Raw genomic sequence first — 23,781 nt, 5'->3', positions numbered from 1 at the left:
TTAGAAATTGGTTTTCTAGCTCAAGCACATTTTGGGCCGAGCAGTACTTGCGCTTGAAGTGCACCAAGAACTCTACCCATGTCAGTTGCAGTGGCTGATTAGGGCTTAGGGTTTTCCCCAGAGTGTTCCACTAACGAGCAGCACTACCCCTGAACCGACGCACTGCAAATGTGGTTTGTAACTTGCCTTGGCAACCACAAGTCATGAAAGCCAATTCCATTTCCGAGATCCAATCCATTACCCCGACAGGATCTTCTTTTCCAGTGAAGGTTGATGGCTTGCAAGTCATAAAGTGCTTATACTTGCACCCATTTCTCTCCACTCTATCTTCGTGGTTATTTCTCCCAACCACAAGCGGTTCACTATGACCAACAGATCTACTGTTGTTTCCTTCTTCATATCGATCGTCATTCTATTCACATTGTTCAACAGGAACTGAAGGTTCATCCCTGTTGTTCAGCAACATTTGCCTCAATTCCTCCCTTTGTTCAGCCATTATGGTCTGAATCATAGTTCGTACTCCAGCCATGGTGATGGGTTCTGGTGCGGCTCCTACTATAGGCACCTGTTCCACCACTTGGGGTTGAGGTTGTTGGTTTCTGTTTGCATTTCCCGCCCCACTTCGAGTTCTTGCCATTATAATCTATATACTTAATAAGGCGAATTTAGGTCTTTATCCTTGATAGATATTTCAATTCCCTTATCACTCCGAAACATTTACATGTTAGTTCTAATATCGTAATCGTACGCTTAGAATCCTACACACATAAGGTTTCCAGATCCGGTCGGCAACAGACCGTAGATCCGAACAAATAATGGCATATATGGCAAACATATAACATTTAGCACATAAAAGCGTTTTAGGCATCTTTCCTAAAATAAACTAGTGCTTGTATCTAAAATATGGTAGACACTCATCTCACAATCATGACTTAGCATTCTAAGTTTAAGTCTAGAAATCCTACAATTTCTTAGTTCGCTTAAACTAATGCTCTGATACCAACTGTGACATCTCCTAATTTCTCGGCCAGAAAAGACCGATTTAATTTATGCTTTTTAAAATAAAATCAGAGAAATCCTTTTAAAAGATGTTGCGGAATTGGTCCCCAAAACAAAACATGATAAAAGTTTATCAAAACCTTTCTTTAAGAAATATATAATTTCATTTTATATCAAAACCTCGGGATGGCATGTTCCGATACAGATCAAAAGCATAAACAAGACATTATAAGCCTTACAACAGCTATTTACAACTACTGGCCTATAATCCAAAAATCTCTCATCATCCTCCGACTATGCTCGTGGCCCACTACCTGTAATAATAAAAAGCTGAGTGGGTCAGGCTTGGGAGCCTGGTGAGCATATAGGGTTTTCAACCCACAATAATAATAAACTTATTAAGTTCACCAATCAACAATAACCCTGATTACCCATTCCCGTTATCCTCACTTTACGTCCCTAAACACCTATCACAAGGGACCTAGCCTAGGAATATCATCTGGATGGACACTACTGCTAAGGGGACTCCTCAGTCATACATGTCCTAAAGGCAACCATGAGGGGGATGGAGTACGCCAATGAACAGTTAGTTCACCAACACCTACAAGTTGCGAACCTGCTAGTGTTCCACTAGACTGTCTAGAAAAGTCCATGGTCGTCATCTATACTCCGCTAGACGACTACAACAACAACAACAACAACAACAACAACATCGAGGCCTCTCACCATTTTAACACACATCGACTATTTCGTCTACCCATGTTCTACCCAATATATTTGTAGATAAAATACATATACAGTTTAAAACTTGTATAAAACATTTATTCAACAGTCACCTCAATTAAACAATTAATATAATTACACATAGCACGTATTTTATAGAAAATACTTCATATCTAGGTGTAAGACAAAAGTGACTACACACTCACATGATTTAATGATAATCGGGCAGCACTTCGTTTCCTAAAACGATCGTTTCTAATAAAATTGGGAGTTTTATTGAGAAACCGGGCTCTGCGATGGTTGGGCTTCAAAACCGAAAAGATAAATTTCTCGGGCTTCTCGAGCACTTCGGGACGTGTTTCGGGTGTTTGGTATGATACCGGGGCTTTGGGGGAAGTTGGAATGAAATAAATATTGAAAGAGGGGTGAAAATTGACAAATTTCCAAATTATCCCCGGGAGGTCTCGCACTCTTCTATTTATAGGGGCGAGGCTTCTGATCGGACGGCTGAGAGGCTTCCAGGTGTCAGCAGATCCGAAGAGGGGGCAGGTGGCTCGCACGTGCGGGGGGTGAGCTGCTGACCTCTGATTGGACCGAAGTCTAGGTCCGAGGTTCGGATCCGAAGCAAGAGGGAAGGGAGACAGGTGGTGTGAAGGTCGGACACGCGGCAGGTGATGCGAGGCTCGGATGAGGCTGCACACGCATCACTCCTCGGATGTGCCACGGCTTCGGATGAATCAGCAATTTCGGACACGTGGCACGCATGGAGCGAAGGTGACGTGGCCGAAGCATGACTATGCGAATTTTCTCGATTTTTGTGCAAAAACTTCTAAAATCCATAACTTTCGCATACGAGCTCCGTTTTTGACGTTCTTTATATGCACGCGTAGGTAAAATTACGCTCTACTACTTTCGTTTAGACTTCGTCGGCTCTATTTTGAATTTAAATTTGATATTATTATTTTTAACAGACCGGGACAGGAAATCCGTTAAAAATTCATAACTTCTTCATTCGACGTCCGTTTTCGTCTGTCTTTTTACCGTTGTACTACTATTGACGAGACTTTCGATTCTCGTTTAGTTTGTGTCGGCTAAAAATCACTCGATCTAAAATTCGAGTTTTTAGCTGTCTACTGCTAAGCTGAAACTTAGAAAAATCATAACTTCCTCATACGAAGTCAGATTTGGGCGTTCTTTTTATACATACTCTCGGTTTGACGAACACTACGACTTTCGTTTAGATCACTAAGGCTAAAAAGTAGTTTATCAAAAACTCACTTTTTACGACATTCGGCACCGTGCAGGTTTTGTCGTGAAACTTCGACATGTCATAACTTCTTCGTTATAACTCGGATTTCGGTATTTTTTAAATATCCGTAATCCTTGTCACGACCACTACAACTTTCTTAATCGATATCGGATTTATCTAATATTTATTTTCGATGCTCATTTTTATTCTTAATTAATTAAATCCTAGTAATTAAGCATAAAACATATAATTCACATAATATTCACATAATTCCTTTTCATTTCTTCAAAATGAGTTACAAAGGTTAACCTAGACTATCACATAAATATTAATGCCTAGCCTAGAAACACGGGCATTACATGTTGATAAGACATATGAAAACTTTAAGGGAACAAGGCCAAATAACTGGGATTCTGAGATTGAAAAAGATCAAAAGCAGCAGAAAACACAATTGACAAAGCTTCGATCAAAATATGTTACAAAGATCTTGGTGAATGATATCAATATCCACAACAACAAGATAATAGAAAAAGGTCTTGAGTTTGAAAAGCTGACAACAGAAGAACAAAAAGAAGTTGTGAATCATGGAATGCAAAACTATGAGGAAAGGTTTCAGTTGATTGGTGAAAACTAAAAAATAAATTTCTACTGTTTTTATTTTTATAAATGCTTAGCTGCTATTGAAGACTTCTATCTAGTTGAACAAATATGGTGTTTATGATGTTTTTATTTTGGGTAATGTTTGCACACATGGTGAACATGTTGGAATGATATATTTTCTTAGCTAAATATGAACTTCTATTTAATTGTTGATGTTGATATAAAAATTATTAAGAAAATGAATGTTTATCATAACTTTGACAATTGTGAATGTTTAAATTAAAACGAAATGAATAAATTATTAAGTTGTGAATTGAATTTTTTAAATTTTTTTAAAAAATGATAAATTTTGTTAAAAAACATTTGAATGCACTTGATATATATAAGACAACAGTATGCAATAAAATAAAAATTAAGAAACATAAATACTATCTTTAAGTACAATATATATTAATGATATATAATAATTAAGTTGTGAATAACATACACAAAAATTTTAGAAACATAATTAAAAAATTCACAGTTACTAAATACAATATATTGTTATAATATTAAGATAATAGATAATAATAATATCAAACTTTACAATTATTATTAAGTAAAATTCATTATATTTAAACAAATAAAACTGTGAGTACAAAACAAATACTATTCAATTCAAAATCTTATTAAGTAAAAACTAAAAGATAAAAATATTCAAAATCTCTCAAATACATCCTGCATCCATATTTTTGCCATTCGAACACATTTATTTTTCTTTTGCTTGTCTTTCCAAACGCTCACATGACCTACTATTGTGACCAATAACATATTGTTTGCATCTGGAACAAAACCTTTTTTGTTTAATTGATTCAATAATGGATTTTTCTCTAACTCCTTTCAACCTCTTACCTATACCACATCCTTTATTACTTATGTCATTGAAGGGTTTCCAATATCAGAAATAAATGGCTTCTTCACTCCATAGGATGACTCAACAAACTCAGAAATATCTTTTCTTTTCAACAATGAATCTGAACAACTTGATGCAGAACAAACACCATCAACTTTCAACTTTGCTTCTTTAATGAGCTCAAAAAACTCCTTAAGCTTATCTGCATCTTTACTCAAAATAGACACACTTTCTTCCCCAAAACTCAAAACCTGACGAGAAAGAGGATCATATAACAATGATGATGATGATGAGGCCTCATCACTTGAACATTGCTTCATAAGAACCCCAGATGGAATTACACCTTTGCACCAACGCCTAAGTATGTACTTTGAAGGGATCTTGTTTATTTGATAAGTCCTAAAAATGCAAAATATATGCATGCACAATATACCATGTTGAAAGAACAATGAACAAGAGCATTCAAAACTTGATTCCTTTTTGTCATAAACAACCTGTCCAAAATAAACAAAAACAAAAATATTAATAACTCACAACTTAAAATTTGAAAAACAAAAATTAAAAAAAATATAATTTACCTTGAAAAAAAAAGTCTTTTCTGGAACAACAAATTCACACTCACTTTCTGAATCTTCTTCATTAACAACTTTTGGAGTAGATCCCATAATATCTTTATATTGCATAACAACAAATCTATCATAAAATTCTTCATTCGTAACACTGTGTTGCGAACATGAAAATACATATTGTTCAATTTCTTTCTTCACTTTTATGAAAACTTCATTTGTATACATATCAGCAGCACGTTCTATAATTTTTAGTGAAATTTTACTTTTAATCTTGGAAATATTGCTAAGATGGTCTAAGAAACACTGATTATGTCTTTGCCTGTCCATAGCGTACTCAAAAGAAGTGAAGAACTTAACCAATGAATTACCCCAGTGAGCAACTTTGTTGAATGCAGAATTCATGCTCTCTGACCTAGAAGTGGTCCTCATCAAACCAGACAATGACATGTCTCTAAAATATGCTGGAATCCAACTTTCTCTCATATCAAACATTTTTGAAAAACATGAAATCTCTTGTAGCTTATAATCTTCAATAAAACTTTTCCATCTAATATCAAACTCAGAAGCATCTATCCTAGAATTCCAAATAAGCTTATTGAAACGTTTCTTGAATTTCATATCATTAGAAAGTTCAGCACATACCTAAAGAACACATGCATAAAAAACATATATAAGATAATAACATATACAATAAATTTCATATAAAATGATATTATTCACAACTTAAAAACATACTAATAGGTGAATATTTAAAAATAAAAATATAAACAAAAAAAATCACAACTTAATAAACATATAATAATTAATCTAATCAAAAGTGAGGTAAAAATAATATAATCTAACAAAATTCAAGTCATAAACAAAAAAACATAAAAATTCACAACTTAAACAAAACAGAGAACATTTAAAAAAACAAAATATAACAACAAAAATATATAATGATGATATATAAAAAATAAATATTCTAAAAATTAAAATTATATACCTTTGAAGGCAACTTTTGGGTTATGTGCCACATACATAACCGATGACGTGAATCGGGCAATATTCTCTCAATTGCACTTTTCATTGATGTATCTTCATCAGTGAGAACCACAGTCGGCTGTTTACCCAAAGTCTTCAAAAAAGTTTTAAGGAGCCAAACATAAGATTCTGTAGTTTCACTGCTCAAAAGACAAATTGTACAAGTAACACTCTTTCTATGGTTATCGATTCCTGTGACAGGAACAAATACCATACGATACCTAAAAAATAAATATATAAAAAAAGTTAATATAAAAACAACAAAAGAAATAATATAATAAAACAAAATATAAAAAACTTACTTGTTGGTCCGAAAAGTAGCATCAAAAGAAACAACATCACCAAATTCTCTATAATTCGCATTTGCAGCTTCATCAGCCCAAAAAAGTGAAACCAACTTTCCTTTCTCACATATAAACTCAAATGTAAGACTAGGATCCTCTTTCATTTTATTTAAATACTTAACAACTACCATTTGTGTATCGTCCTTTTCAATAAAACAATTCACTTTTCTAGATTGATTCTTGTAGTCAACAACAGTCCCTCCAAAATTGTTTGAGCCTCTTAATTCTTGCATTATCTTGTATGCTTTCATTGGACCAATCTTTACCCTTCCCATCTTCTCAATGAATTCTTGAGCAGAATTGTCCAATTGTGTGACAACCAGAAATTTTTTACCTTGTAAAGTCAAGCCAATCAACCAAAAGTCAGACTTAAGTTCATTGCATTCTAGCCTTGTTAAGGGTCATTCTAATGAGTTTTAAGCCTAGTACATTCAAGGAATGAGTGTTAGGAAGTACCTGCTAGAGTCACCGTACAACATTCAAGCCTTAAACACCACCAAAAGGAGTTCACGGCCATAACACATGAGTTTACGGCCGTAAACTCAAGGCTGGCCGTAAACTCCCCTCTTAAGTCTCATTTCCTTCACTTTTCTTTGATTCTTACACTTTCAACTCAAGAAACTTCCATTCTCTCTCAAGTATCATCAAGCCTTTCATCCTAGATCTTCAAAAACGTAAGTGTTCTTCCATCTTTGAGTTGTTATTCTTCTTAATCTAGTACACCCCTATGATTTCATCCATCAAATCATCTCTTTTGGTTAGATCTTCAAGATCATCAACTTTCACCAAGAACACAGACTTGTTCTTGGTGGCTGTGAACTCCATAAAGCCTCCCAAAAGGTGAGTATTCCTTCCATACACTTGCTATCTAGTAGAAGCTCCTGATTTACATCCTTGAAACCACCCAATTTCCAAGATCAATGAGAGTTTACGGCCATGAGCATCTCCCTTGGCCGTAAACCCTTGTTAAGGCTACTAGTTTGGCCATAAACTCTTCTTAAGGCTAAGAATGGGTCTAGAACACTTCCTTGATACTTGAAAGACCTTAAAAACACCCTTTGGCACAAGACCTCATGAGTTTACGGTCGTAAACACATAGGGCCGTAAACCCTATGGCCGTAAACACATAGGGTCATGAACACATTGGCCGTGAACTCATCCCTTTGGCCGCAAACTCCCTTAGATGAATCACATGTGATTCTAACACTTGGTCCAAGTGTTTCCTAGTCCCTAAGGGTGTTTCCTTGCATGTTAGTTACTTATAAACACTATATTCATGCCAATACATGCCATATATGTCATTTAGGACTCGTTTGTGCCTCGGGACTTCATTCGTGGAACTTCTCATCCTTACGCACATATTCGTTTGAATCACCTACATAAGGTGAGTTCATACCCCTATAATCAATCTTTTAAACTGTTTTAAATGCTTTTAAGGGGGGGGGGGATATAAGTTGAACACAATGATAATTGTGTAAATGTTTGTTATAAACATCTTTCAAAAGATTACTTATGTCTTTTATAAGTGATCAAAACAATTCAAAAACTCTTTTTAAGTTATGTTACTTTATAGTTATAAAACTCCGTTTTTAAAGTAGAATCATAACTTAGTAGATAAATGAGTCTTTTCAGAAACAGTTCAAAGTAAACATACTAGTAAACTATAATAGGTATATTTTAGGGGTTCAGTTCATACTAGATGCTAGAACATACTATAAAGAGAAACAGGGAGGTAGATACAATACACGATAACATAGAGAACATACTATAAAGAGAAACAGGGAGGAAGATACAATACAACAGAGAGACATACTATACACTATAACAGAAAGAACATACTAAATGCTATAGCAGAAGAACACTACAGGATCTAATTATACCAATAATCACTAACTCATTGTTCTAAAGAAAAGGTGATAGTAAATTGGGTATACATGATCATATAACTTTAATGTGAATTTACACGGCCTAGCAATTTGTTTGCGGAAGTCGCGTTTGGTCCCCAGAATCTCTTGCAGGGAGAGCGTATAGTATGGGTACTATTCATCACATTATGACCTTAATAAAACAAACTTGTTTTAAGGTAATCAGTATGTCAGGATGTCAATTCAAAAGACAACCGAGTACTTACATTTTCCCATTACTTTCATATTGTGACAGTTCCACTTGAAAGTTAATGCGAACTATTTTCGCGTTAAGATAGTTATAAACTAGGGAAAACTTACATCTTTTCAAACGACAAACAGAACAGTTGAGTCTAGTACATTCAGTAGTAAGGGGGCCTATAATGCTAACTTTATTATTCCTTAGTGTATGCATTCATGGATATATATTAATCGGATCCAACAGGTAATCGGATGTGTGCTTTCTGCTTCATTTCTTGTTCCTTGTTTGGTTGTGGGCTTAGAGCAGATTCACCCAGCCTACTATCTATCCGATCTTAGCTATATATATGTTCCGTATACACCAAGTAATCATAAGGGGTACCAGGTATGGGCCAGGTGATAGGACACTAATTCAACGCACCGTTTTCTAGTACAAAACATACTTTTCAAATAGAACATTTGGTATACAAAACTAGAAACTTACCAGTAAAGGGTTTAATCCATTTTATTAAACCAGTATAAACTTAAAGGACCTTAGGTGGTTAATTATATAATACCTTAGTTTATACATCAGGGTTATATATAATTAATACCCGATAGGTAGTTGGATGTGTGCTTTCCGCCTCATTTCCTGTTCCTTATTTGGTTGTGGGCTTAGGGCATATTTACACAATTAACTATCTGTTCGATATTAGATTATATATAGCTAGTATAAACTAAGTGATTATAGAAGGAACCACTGTGGTTACCATTTTTACTAAAAGAAATAAAGGTTTTCTTAAAGAATCTTTTCATCAAATATAAAGGAACTATTACAATTAACTCCGTGAGTACCAAGTGAATACGTCACGGTTATATACAACGATGATCTAACAAACAATGGGATGTGTGCCTTCCGCCTCATTTCATGTTCCTTGTTTGGTTGTGGGCTTAGGGCAGATACACACAACCGATTGTTTGTTTACTCTGGGTTTTATATAACTTGTATCCATTTAGTACTCATAGAAAGGATTGTAGAGTCATTTTTACTTATCTTTCATCAAAGCAGGAAATATAGGATTTTCTAGAGGAACAGGCGAACTTTTCTAAACAGAACTTACAACTTACTACAAGTTTCTTACAACTTACATTACATCACTAAAATCTTATGAACTCACCAACTTAAATGCTGATCTACTCTTTTAAAATAACTTGTATTCTCAGGAGACCAGTAGACAGGTACGCGCACTGGGATTCAGAATATAGAGCATGATAGCTTCATGTCTTTTTGTTATTTACCTTGAAGTCTATGTTATGTGAACACATACTCTGTAAACACTTTCTTTCAAATGAAATGGTTGTTTATTACTTTGCTTACTATGATGCATGACTTGTGATACTAAACATGACGTCCTCCACCCCATAACGTTTCCGCGGTTCCGGTTTTGGGGTGTGACAGATTGGTATCTGAGCATAGTTTATAGTGAACTAAGTATATCAACCGATAAAAGATATACAACTATAAATACAATGGGGCCGAAGTGCTCTGGATAATAATATATTTTAAATATATAACGATACCTTATAAAAGTATACATACATGATTATACATATAGACATACTGGAACAAGTATCACAAGAAGAACAGAACAGAAGTATTTAAAGGTTGAACACTGCGGTCAAACCTCGACAGTTATGTAGTCATAGCTAGGATCAATATAGTGTGATCAACTATATTCATTCGAGATGTGACCGACATGTTTTTGGGAGTGATGAGGTATTGCAACAGTCTTAAAACTTACCTAACTCTATTCAAAGGAATTCAAGATCAGAACATAAGGATAAGATACTATGGGAGTATTTTATGATTCTATAACATGATAACAAGTTTAAAACATACCCACTTCATTACATTAAAAATACTATAGGAGTATTTTAGGCACTAGATAAATAACTTATGTGATAACTTAAAAAGGCCCTTACGGATAGGTCTATAATCTTGCAATGTATACTCTAAAGGTTATATATAATTGAGATCTTATAGACTTAGAATTTGTCATCTATTCTTCATTACCTGTTCCTTGTTTGGTTGTGGTTTTGGAGTAGGATCACCTATTCAAAGGTCTATTTAATCTTAAATTATATACAACTTTTATACGTTGTGCAATTATAGGAGGACTCTGTAAGGATCACCCCATAATGTTTCACTTAAATCTCATAGATTCTTTAGACACTTCCATTCTCGAACGACAAACCCAGATAGATGTAACCACTTCCTCATAGCAGTCAACAGAAGAGTCAAGGAGGAACAAGAGCAAGTTAATGAGAAGTTTTCAAAGAAAGACCAGTCGAAGTAACCAAAACGTCTTCTACGTCACACTAATAAATAATAATCTTGGTTAACTTAATGAGTTAGTGGAAACACTACTCATACTATATCTTAGGATTATTTTTGTTTGCATGCAACTGGTAACAGTTATTCAGGTCACAGATATTCATTCGAGGATAGCCATTCCTAATTCATAAAGTTTATTTGGTATAGACCTTTTTATGAATTGTTTCCAGAACCCTGTGGAAGTCAGGACCCGATACCCTCAGAACTAGGATAACCTTGTCTTTCAGCTTTTGGCTTATAAACCACTGCTATAGACTTATTCCATCTCATCTTTGTATTCGTCGATCAGGGAGACGCACTACTCCGATAACTCCAACTCCAACGCCACAATTCGATCCTGCTGCTCTCCAAGCAGCGATATCCTCCGCAGTGGCAACTGCTCTAGCTCACTTCGGCGAAAGTGGTACCTTCAGATCTGGTAGCGGTACCCACTTAACCAACCCTGGAGTTACTCACGGACGCCCAAGGGAGTGTTCGTACAAGGAATTCATGAACTGCAAACCAAATTCCTTTAATGGAAATGGTGGAGTCATCGCTCTGATGCGATGGTTCGAGAAAACAGATTCGGTCTTCACAATCTATTCGTGCTCAGAAGGGAGCAAAGTAAAGTTTGCTGCCTGCACCTTCTCCGATAGAGCCCTGACATGGTGGAACAGCCATGTTAAGTCACTGACCCTATCAGTGGCTAACTCAATAGGTTGGGAGAACCTAAAAGAGTTAATGCTGGAAGAATACTGCCCGAGGGGCGAAGTTCAAAAGCTGGAACAAGAACTATGGGAGCTCATGATGGTCGGCTCAGACATAGTGGCCTACACTAATAGGTTTAGCGACCTAGTAGCACTATGTCCCGGGATGGTTACCCCGGAGAGCAAGAAGATAGAAAGATACATCTGGGGTCTAACTGCCCCGACCCAAGGAGACGTGCTGTCTTCTAACCCAGCCACCTTCGATAGTGCCAAACGCCTGGATCAGCGACTCATTGACCATGGAGTCTGCCATGATGTGTAAGTCCCCATTCCCGAGCCATCAAAGGGAGAAGACTACAAACGGAAGTCGGGAACAAGAGGAAGAAGAAGCAAATGTAGGGTTTTGGTATAATACAACATCCTATGGTGCACATACAACCCTAAATACCTTGGATCTATGTTTTCACTAATTATACATGCAAATGGTTTCCAAGGTATTGAACCTATAGCTAGCATGCAATTGTCATACAAACTACATAAAATACTAGATATTGTAACATACCTTTTGTGTGGCTGGAAGTCAGTGAAAACATAGCCCCAATAGTATTTGGCCTTAGGAACTTAGCCCCAATAGTGTGGAAGCCTCAAATGAAGTCACAACACATCAAGGACAAAGGTAGGACTTGAGAAAGAATCTCCATGCACTCTAAAACCTTCATGAACTCCAAGAACATGCACACACACACACACTAAGGGTGACTAGGGGTGGCAGTTTTAGGTCATAACATATGTATTTATATGTGTTGAATTCTAAGAGTCATGGGTATAACCCAAACCCATATCCATAGATTTTATGATCCATGGTTCATGTGGCCCAACTCTTTATGTATACATACATAAACTTGGTCCAACATGGATCATAAGCCCAACACATATAAATATAACTAATTACCATAATTAGTCCCCATAGTTTTAATTAGTCTCTTTTGATCACTAAATTAATTCCAAATTAATTCTTCATCAATACTAATGAAAACATATGATTTCATATTAATATATTAGAACTTATAATATATTAATAAATCATATATAACCTCTTCTCTCAAAAGTCCATCCTAACAAATTGTCCTGATGATATGCAACCCAAATGGACCATGCTACTCTCGGGTCGAATACATACCAATAATAGTTATGGGCTTAGACACCTAATCCAACAGTCTCCCACTTGGATAAGTCTAAAACTATTATTGCATATGACTCCAAAACCCGACTAGAAATCGTAGCTCTTAAAGCCGCTGTCGAACTCTGAACAAATCAATGACGCGTCCATTAGATAAGGGATCATATATTCCTCCATTCTAGATATCATATGGACTGAGACATGGATTATAATCATTCTCTCTGTCCATTTGTTGTTTCCCGATTTCCGATTTATGACGACTGACTAATTGAACAAATCAAATCAGTCCAGGCCCGGCCGAGCACTTACGTTTGTCATCACCAAATCATCGAGGGGCCCACTGATATCGCTTTTATCCTTCCAAGGGTAAAAGGAATGGATAAACTTCGACTCATATGCTTGTTCTACTACTTGTTGAATCATACACAAAGGCACGTTTTATAACATCGAGTTACCAAATGCGTTTACGTGCAATCAATGTATAACCAACTCATAGGCAACAAGTCATATCTCTAGGTTTGAAGAATATAAGATATTATCGTCTCATGATCACTCGTGATAAAATCCATGAAGTGAGTCAAATGAGCGTGGGTTTAATCCAATACTCGAATCTCATTCCAGGAGCACTCATGAATGTTGCAGCAACTTTTGCTATGTCCACTACCTTGGACATCTACAAACCCGATTCATGACAGTCTTGCCTTAATACCTACTTCCAACGTATTATCGATTGTGGATGGTTTGAATAACTTAGTCATTCGGGAAGAATAACCTAGCTATTCTGGAAGTCAAAACATGCAAAGTGAAACACAAGAATAATACTAATCACTCTATGGTCCCAAGCACCTTTGAGAGTAAATAAAACACCTTTTATTTAAACACCATATTGATTACTCATTATTCATTGTATAATGTTTCAAATAATCAACTTTATACTTGAATTAAAACAATAGTTGTCCCACGCTCCAAGCATGTAAACTATGTTTTCTAAACACTAGTCATGCCATACACCAAGTATGCACACTATGTTTATCTATGATCTTTACTTTGTGAAATAGATCAATTGAACATGATTCCAATGATGCTCATTTCACAATCCCAAATCTTTATCGCAAATGTAAGAATTCCAAATTCCTACCATTTAACGAAATCTGTTAGATTCTAAACTTATATGCATTGATCCTCTCGTAATGACTATGCACAAAGTCACAGAGACTTGTCTACAGACATTACAGAGTATTCCAATGGAGATCAATTCCATGGAAACGAAGTCTCACATTCAAAGTACATTCCTTTGAACATCCTTCTTGCATTAAGTTTTCTAATCTTACAAAGATTTGAAGAACAACTTCCACCTATGGAAACCTTTCCAGATTCCCATTTTGACTATCACTTCTGAACAAGAGTTACCTCTTTTCCGAATATGTCAATATGGTCCTTCCAAAATTAACACTTATACTTCCAACTGTCCATGAGCAAGCAATCTTTGGTAAACCTCAGATTTTCCTCGACAATTGCTTAATCATTTTAGTCATATCCAATTCTAGATCTTCTCTCCTCTTAATGCCTTAGGCATTCGGAAAATTTAGAAAGGATAAATATTACAGCACATGCAATCGATCTTATATCCAAAGCATATGGGACATGATTCATGATGTCTCACATAAAGACGTGATCATAGACCAGTCTTTTGCTACAATATTTTTTATTTGCCATGTTTTCAAAATTTGACTATGAAGAGGGATGCCGTAATCATAATCGAAGTTTGAGAACGCAATATATATAGAGTTTCCTTATGTTTGGCCAATCCAACATAAAATTCATATATATATCCTTGACTAAAGATGATCAAAATCTCAATCTAAGCTTTTAGAATTGATATGAAGTATAATTTCCTCTCCCTTAATTATAGCAAAACAACTTTTCCCAATTGAAGCCTTTTGTTTTCTATAATTAACACTTAACATAATGATCATGCTCCCACTTACATGATAATTATTAGCATAACACTTATGCTCCCACTAGCTTTGACATGTATCCAGAAATCAGTTGGACTTCTAGAAATCAATACTTTATTGACTTTCTTACCAAAGATCAGACTTCTGATACAAGATGCTTTGATAAAACTTTATCAAAAAAAACATACACCTTTCCTTAGATAACTCATATGAGTGTCTAAACAATTTCAGAACTATGAAAAGGGATGCCGTAATCATAGTCTCAATTGTTTAGACCTTTTCCACTTCTCACAAGTCCATGTTAGTGTGCCGGTTAACCACACACGCTCCACTAACGACTTTGAGAATGCAAATAACACAATTGCTATCTACTTAAAATCTACTTAGTGAAAGCGTTTCCTCACCATCATTTTCATGAATCGGAGAGAAACCTTATGACACTTAGATTTTATGGTGAATGAGTCCCTATCCATGTGAATTTGTCAAACCCATAATCACAAGACAAGGTTAGTGACAAATCCAAACTCATATGGATTGAACTTGTGCAATCTTAACTTTTTGCCAACTGGCAGCACAAGGGCCTGCCATTGCTTCTAAGTTGTTATGCAACCAATTGAGAACTCTCAAAACTCCTATGCAAAGCCAACTTTAACTGGAATAGGCACAAAAATGTCAACACGATAGGTTATAAACCTCAAGTCGTGTGCTAGTGAAGAACTTCAGGTTTTTATTCTTGATTAGTTCTTGGAACTTTCAAGAGCTGTAAGACTCCCACTGTCCTCTTGACATATAAGACTCTCTTGTCAAGAACCATTTCTTATCAAGGGTCAGTGCGGATTCTTATCAAGAGTAACGCTTCACATAATTGGCCTTAGTTGGTCTCTGTTTAACCCAAAACATCACAACTTACCAATTTCAAATGTACAAGAGTAGAGACACATTTTACTGTTACACTTGACAAGTGTTACAAACCTTCCTTAAGATATGTCACTCGAGTTACAATCTTGGAGTATGACTCTAAGACTTGTTATGGAACGAAGTATGATTCATCTTTTTTTGATTTTAACCATTTCAACAATCCATGATTTCTCTTCTTAGCCAAACAAATGCACTAAGATGTCCTTAGAGAATCAATTGTGATATGGTTTCATAATCACTAAGATAATCATAAAACAAGATACTCAAGTACTCTCCCATCTTTTCAGATTGGAGAAACTTTTATCTTCCTGCCTTATTTGATTCTTCTTATTCGTTCTGCCTAACATTGATACTTTTCCAATGTTTCAGAATTATACTTAAAAATGTAAGTATAACCATATTTACTAAGCTTTAGTAAATCATGATGAATAGTCTCATCATTCTTTGTGGTGGACCTAACCAGTGCACACTCAAGTGTACCCGATCCCCTAATCCTTTCACTTGACTCACATATACATGTGAACAATGAATTAGTCTTAATTTCCCAAAGATGAAAATTCTCATTCATCATACAACTTGCATGATCCCAAGTTTCTACTCTACTGAAACGTGGGTGATGAGAATCTTTCCTTATTTGGTAAATTATGACACTACCACAGTCGAAAGAATCAAATCCATTTTCCAATATTGCTATCAATGGAAACATATAAACAACAAATTCTCACAAATGCCACTATAAGGATATTTTAAAATAAAATAAAACCTTTTCTTTTATTTTAGAACTTTACGGAAAACCATATCCTTACAATGCAAATGCATGTGAAAAACTATGTTGTTATGTATTCCTAAGCAATCTATCACAACTCTTTAAGTAACAGCTCAAAATTCTTCCTTTAAGCTTCCTCTTCACTTTGGTTCTTAAAACATCAAAATATGATCTAGTCACACCATGTAATAAGAATCTCCAAATAGGAACTTAATAGAGTTAGATAATGGACTTTACCTGAAGTAGAGTCAAAACTTTTGACTTTACCATCCTTACAGACTATCAGGTAAATTTGGCCAGCTTCGCAACCAATGCCCCTTCCTTTGGCAATAGAAGGTTTGGGAAGTCGATATTCTAATCAAATTTGCTTTTATCAGTGCTCAAAATCATTGCTGACTCAGCAGTACCAAGCAAATAGGTAAGATCATTAAGGGTCAAGTCATGGTCTGTCACATAGTAGTCCCAAAGGAACTCACTATGTGACTTAGAAAGTGATTGAACATCCAACTTTCTCAAGACTTTGACACCCAACTCTCCCGGCTTGTCAATACGTGACTTCATCTCCAAGATATGATCACACATAGACCTTGCTTGCCAATAGGGCTTGAGTGACCTTGAACTTGTGGGTTAGGGAGAATAATTGGAGGGGGTGGAGGAAGTGAAATTCCAAGAGATTTGGGAAGATCATAGATGTCTAAACTAGACATCTACAATGGGAGATATTCAAGTTAGTTGATTTAAGTCCTTAATATAACACCCAATATGAAATATTAAGGCTAGGACCCAACACAATATTTTACAACTTGGAAGAGGGATGCCGTAATCCAAGCTATAAAATATTTGAAGGTAGGCGAATGACGATTCACCAATTTCCACCATGAAAAACGAAATAATTTATTAGGTTTTAATTGGTTTTGAAACTCCTAGATCTTTTGAGATTCATTGAACTTTTCAATGGCATGTTTCAATCTCGATTGTGCCCTCTCAAATTTTGTGACTAGGATGCCGAGGATCACAAAACAAGGTGTGAATAACCATGCAAATTCACTTGGTACTCTTAATATTATCACCTAATCGATGTGCCGGTTAACCACACACGCTCCACCGATCTATGATAAACATTAAGTTACCCTTCGCCACTCTTACTAGTCCATGTTAGTGTGCCGGTTAACTACACACGCTCCACTAACGACTTGGTAAGGTACAAAGTGTAAATTTCATGGGTTAGCACCAAATTCACATTTTCCTAAGTAACTAAGATTGGGAATTAATAAGTGTTTAGTTACTTAGTATTTATCATTAATACTTTTAATGAAGGGAGAATTATAGTCCTGTCAAACCCGTTCGGCTAACGACCCTCCACCAGTCAAGGAAGCGGTGGGTGAGAGTGGACACCCATTAAACTGCCATTTTATAGGCAGTAACCTTATACCCCCCTTATAGACCAGCTTCGTGAATGAGGCCTACTAACGGTAAGAGTGACTTTTACTCTTATACATATATATAAATATTAAACCTATAATATTATAATAGTATAAGGGTTGACTTTTAAACTATTAAAATTCTAAGGGTTTAACTTGGAACTAAAGTATTCATGGGGGGAAACTTTACAAATTTCAAAACTTGAAGACAAGTTTTGAACAATTCAAAAACCTTTTCAATTCCATAACTTATGAATTTAAAGTAGTTTTAATAAAAACTCTTCAAGTTCCATAACTTGAGGACAAGTTATGGGAGACTTTAAAAAACATTTAAGGAAAAATAAACTCTTCATTTTCATAACCTATGAGTTTAAAGTAGTTTAATGAATAAACTCTTCAAGTTCCATAACTTGAGGACAAGTTATGGAAGACTTTAAAATCATTCAAGAAAATAAGACTCTTCATTTTTCCTAACTTATGGAAATATTATGACTTTTAAAGAATCATAAATGTGACTTTTCATATAACTTGAGGACAAGTTACAAAAACACATTTTATGAGCAACTTTAAGATTAATATGGATTGAAAACAAATTATCACATAACTTTTCTATTAATCTAGACTAACTCATAAGAACAAGACAATTCAAATCAAACTTTTTCATGAAATTAGCCTAACCATTAAACTAATACAAAACATGAATCTATTGACAATTATCTTTGAAATTGGTTTAGCATGAACATTACCACATCAAAAACAGGTTTACAAGACCAAAAACAGCTTAGGGTAATGTTTCTAGTCCAATTCCAGCCTTAAAAGTAAAAAATATGCTGTCAGGGGGTCCTACTCGTCGAGTGCACGAACCAACTCGACGAATTGGATGAATTTCTTCATGGACTCGGCGAGTTCATCAGTGGACTCGGCGAGTCCAGTGCCCAGACAGCCAAAATTTTTGATTTTTCAGCCATTTCAGCAAGTATAACATGAAAACAAGCCTTGGCTCTGATACCACTGTAGGGTTTTGGTATAATACAACATCCTATGGTGCACATACAACCCTAAATACCTTGGATCTATGTTTTCACTAATTATACATGCAAATGGTTTCCAAGGTATTGAACCTATAGCTAGCATGCAATTGTCATATAAACTACATAAAATACTAGATATTGTAACATACCTTTTGTGTGGCTGGAAGTCTTGATGTATTTGGCCTTAAGAACTTAGCCCCAATAGTGTGGAAGCCTCAAATGAAGTCACAACACATCAAGGACAAAGGTAGGACTTAAGAGAGAATCTCCATGCACTCTAAAACCTTCATGAACTCCAAGAACATGCACACACACACACTAAGGGTGACTAGGGGTGGCGGTTTTAGGTCATAACATATGTATTTATATGTGTTGAATTCTAAGAGTCATGGGTATAACCCAAACCCATATCCATGGATTTTATGATCCATGGTTCATGTGGCCCAACTCTTTATGTATCCATACATAAACTTGGTCCAACATGGATCATAAGCCCAACACATATAAATATAACTAATTACCATAATTAGTCCCCATAGTTTTAATTAGTCTCTTTTGATCACTAAATTAATTCCAAATTAATTCTTGATCAATACTAATTAAAACATATGACTTCATATTAATATATTAGAACTTATAATATATTAATAAATCATATATAACCTCTTCTCTCAAAAGTCCATCCTAACAAATTGTCCTGATGATATGCAACCCAAATGGACCATGCTACTCTCGGGTCGAATACATACCAATACTAGTTATGGGCTTAGACACCTAATCCAACAGCAAACAACACAGGAAACCCCGCAGGAGAAACAAAAGGGTTCTATATACGCCGCCACAATACCTGCTACTCCAGCACCTGCCAGTTGTTATGCTGGAACTCTCCTGAAGTGTGATGGTTGTAACTACCACCACACCGGAGTATGTCGGGAAATGCAGTGTCTGAACTGCCACAGAAAGGGACACACAGTCCGTTTCTGCAGGGCACCGGCTCAACCGATCTCCCAAATCCCTGAAGCTGCAGAGAACCAAGACTGCTATGGCTATGGTGAGACTGGACATTATAGGAGGGACTGTCCGATAACAAAGAACTCAGGAGCGGATGGACGAATTCTGATGATCACCGCAGGAGAATCAACCCCGGAGTCGCCGGCGAGTAGCGGTACGTTTTCGAATTTAAGAATTACTTTAAAAACTAATTTATATTTATATAAGATTAAAACTTGGGGAAAACACTTAAAAGTAATTATAATAACTCACTCATTAAAACAAGTCCCAGTATTCAAGGGAACTAAAAGATCCGTTCAGAGAAGCTATGATGGCTTAGTATGTACATTAGGGTTGTGCATAGCTAAGATTTTGCAGACTTAGAGTGAGTGATTCCGCCTTAATTCATGTTCCTTGTTTGGTTGTGGATTTGAGGCAGAGTTACTCAGTCGACGGTCTAATTCATCTTAATTATTCATAACTTGTATATTCCAGGCGATCGTAGTGGTACCGAGGAGTATCGTAATTTAAAGTATCGACGCTAGTTATCAAAGCACTTCATAGTATGTACTCGCTCATCGCGGTACGATACGTGGAAGTGTTAACACCAAGGAGAAAACAGAAAGCACTAGAACATATACAAAGAGTACATTTTCGAGCACACTAGGGGTACATCATCGTATAACAGACGTTTCTTTCAAATCGGCCAAACTTTGTTCAGTAAAGAGTCCGTTGCTATCATTCGTCATGAGTTGGCATGGTCCTCACCATACTAAGTTCATATGTTTCTATCGCTTTGACCGTCAAATTCGTGAAACCTTTGTCATTCGTAACGACAGTCCGACCTAGACCTCAGTTCTGTCCTTCGTATTCTAAACCCCGAAGTACTCGTGCGAAGAGTACTTTTCCCTCCGAAACCTTGCCTCCGTATATTCAGCAAACCTTCCGAAATACCACTCGTTCAGCAGATCAAGTTCAAGCACAGAGGCTAGGGACGTATACAACCCACCTATCATTAATTAGTGTATACGCGAGGGTAGTACATAATTATGATTACGCAGATTTAGTATGTGCGCTTCCGCCCTATCTCCTGTTCCTTGTTTGGTTGTGGACCTGGGGCAGAGTCACACATCCGAACGTCTAACTAATCTTAATCATGTACGACTTGTATACACGAGGTAATGGTAGATGGACCGAGTATGAAACCTATCATGAATAATAGGGCAAAGTTGCCAGGTCTACGAGTGGGTATTCTGCCAAATCAGAGGAGCGCAACCCCAATAGTACTGCTAAGAAAGCTAATTTCGGGACGAAATTCCATCTAACGGGGGGATGATGTGACAACCCGAAAATTTTTGCCTTGTAAAGTCAAGCCAATCAACCAAAAGTCAGACTTAAGTTCATTGCCTTCTAGCCTTGTTAAGGGTCATTCTAATGAGTTTTAAGCCTAGTACATTCAAGGAATGAGTATTGGGAAGTACCTGCTAGAGTCACTGTACAACATTCAAGCCTTAAACACCACCAAGAGGGGTTCACGGCCATAACACATGAGTTTACGGCCGTAAACTCAAGGCTGGCCGTAAACTCCCCTCTTAAGTCTCATTTCCATCACTTTTCTTTCATTCTTACACTTTCAACTCAAGAAACTTCCATTCTCTCTCAAGTATCATCAAGCCTTTCATCCTAGATCTTCAAAAACGTAAGTGTTCTTCCATCTTTGAGTTGTTATTCTTCTTAATCTAGTACACCCCTATGATTTCATCCATAAAATCATCTCTTTTGGTTAGATCTTCGAGATCATCAACTTTCACCAAGAACACCAAGAACACACACTTGTTCTTGGTGGCCGTGAACTCCATAAAGCCTCCCAAAAGGTGAGTATTCCTTCCATACACTTGCTATCTAGTAGAAGCTCCTGATTTACATCCTTGAAACCAAACAATTTCCAATATCAATGAAAGTTTATGGCCAGGAGCATCTCCCTTGGCCGTAAACCCTTGTTAAGGCTACTAGTTTGGCCATAAACTCTTCTTAAGGCTAAGAATGGGTCTAGAACACTTCCTTGATACTTGAAAGACCTTAAAAACACCCTTTGGCACAAGACCTCATGAGTTTACGGTCGTAAACACATAGGGCCGTAAACCCTATGGCCGTAAACACATAGGGTCATGAACACATTGGCCGTGAACTCATCCCTTTGGCCGCAAACTCCCTTAGATGAATCACATGTGATTCTACCACTTGGTCCAAGTGTTTACTAGTCCCTAAGGGTGTTTCCTTGCATGTTAGTTGCTTATAAACACTATATTCATGCCAATACATACCATATATGTCATTTAGGACTCGTTTGTGCCTCGGGACTTCATTCGTGGAACTTCTCATCCTTACGCACATATTCGTTTGAATCACCTACATAAGGTGAGTTCATACCCCTATAATCAATCTTTTAAACTGTTTTAAATGCTTTTAAGGGGGGGGGGGAATACAAGTTGAACACAATGATAATTGTGTAAATGTTTGTTATAAACATCTTTCAAAAGATTACTTATGTCTTTTATAAGTGATCAAAACATTTCAAAAACTCTTTTTAAGTTATGTTACTTTATAGTTATAAAACTCCGTTTTTAAAGTACAATCATAACTTAGTAGATAAATGAGTCTTTTCAGAAACAGTTCAAAGTAAACATACTAGTAAACTATAATAGGTATATTTTAGGGGTTCAGTTCATACTAGATGCTAGAACATACTATAAAGAGAAACAGGGAGGTAGATACAATACACGATAACATAGAGAACATACTATAAAGAGAAACAGGGAGGAAGATACAATACAACAGAGAGACATACTATACACTATAACAGAAAGAACATACTAAATGCTATAGCAGAAGAACACTACAGGATCTAATTATACCAATAATCACTAACTCATTGTTCTAAAGAAAAGGTGATAGTAAATTGGGCATACATGATCATATAACTTTAATGTGAATTTACACGGCCTAGCAATTTGTTTGCGGAAGTCGCGTTTGGTCCCCAGAATCTCTTGCAGGGAGAGCGTATAGTATGGGTACTATTCATCACATTATGACCTTAATAAAACAAACTTGTTTTAAGGTAATCAGTACGTCAAGATGTCAATTCAAAAGACAACCGAGTACTTACATTTTCCCATTACTTTCATATTGTGACAGTTCCACTTGAAAGTTAATGCGAACTATTTTCGCGTTAAGATAGTTATAAACTAGGGAAAACTTACATCTTTTCAAACGACAAACAGAACAGTTGAGTCTAGTACATTCAGTAGTAAGGGGGCCTATAATGCTAACTTTATTATTCCTTAGTGTATGCATTCATGGATATATATTAATCGGATCCAACAGGTAATCGGATGTGTGCTTTCCGCTTCATTTCTTGTTCCTTGTTTGGTTGTGGGCTTAGAGCAGATTCACCCAGCCTACTATCTATCCGATCTTAGCTATATATATGTTCCGTATACACCAAGTAATCATAAGGGGTACCAGGTATGGTCCAGGTGATAGGACACTAACTCAATGCACCGTTTTCTAGTACAAAACATACTTTTCAAATAGAACATTTGGTATACAAAACTAGAAACTTACCAGTAAAGGGTTTAATCTATTTTATTAAACCAGTATAAACTTAAAGGACCTTAGGTGGTTAATTATATAATACCTTAGTTTATACATCAGGGTTATATATAATTAATACCCGATAGGTAGTTGGATGTGTGCTTTCCGCCTCATTTCCTGTTCCTTATTTGGTTGTGGGCTTAGGGCAGATTTACACAATTAACTATCTGTTCGATATTAGATTATATATAGCTAGTATAACCTAAGTGATTATAGAAGGAACCACTGTGGTTACCATTTTTACTAAAAGAAATAAAGGTTTTCTTAAAGAATCTTTTCATCAAATATAAAGGAACTAT

General features: G+C 36.0%; 1 protein-coding gene across 1 annotated transcript; it reads right to left on the bottom strand.

Annotated features, from left to right (window-relative positions):
- Window positions 1–4,483: 4,483 nt before the first annotated feature.
- Window positions 4,484–6,674, bottom strand: LOC145131835 (protein FAR1-RELATED SEQUENCE 5-like). The gene is made up of 4 exons (XM_079066482.1): window positions 6,358–6,674; window positions 6,018–6,276; window positions 5,042–5,674; window positions 4,484–4,957 (listed from the first exon to the last, which is right to left on the bottom strand). Exons 1-4 carry the CDS (start codon window positions 6,672–6,674, stop codon window positions 4,484–4,486), a joined length of 1,683 nt encoding a protein of 560 aa, XP_078922608.1.
- Window positions 6,675–23,781: the final 17,107 nt, after the last annotated feature.

The sequence above is a fragment of the Lactuca virosa genome, chromosome 8 (assembly GCF_052849685.1).
Source record: "Lactuca virosa cultivar CGN04683 chromosome 8, Lactuca_virosa_CGN04683_v6, whole genome shotgun sequence".
In the NCBI taxonomy this organism is placed as follows: domain Eukaryota; kingdom Viridiplantae; phylum Streptophyta; class Magnoliopsida; order Asterales; family Asteraceae; genus Lactuca; species Lactuca virosa.
The sequence above is the reverse complement of the archived record's forward strand: the minus strand, read 5'-3'. Positions and strand labels throughout refer to the sequence as shown.

What these genes read in the sequence shown, in the direction of transcription:
- LOC145131835 (XM_079066482.1), bottom strand. Translation starts at nt 6,674, where the DNA reads ATGGGAAGGGTAAAGATTGGTCCAATGAAAGCATACAAGATAATGCAA. An exon ending in GCTACTTTTCGGACCAACAA is followed by an intron (nt 6,277 to 6,357) that starts GTAAGTTTTTTA and finishes TTTATTTTTTAG; the next exon opens with GTATCGTATGGTATTTGTTC. An exon ending in AAAAGACTTTTTTTTTCAAG is followed by an intron (nt 4,958 to 5,041) that starts GTAAATTATATT and finishes TATTTTGGACAG; the next exon opens with GTTGTTTATGACAAAAAGGA.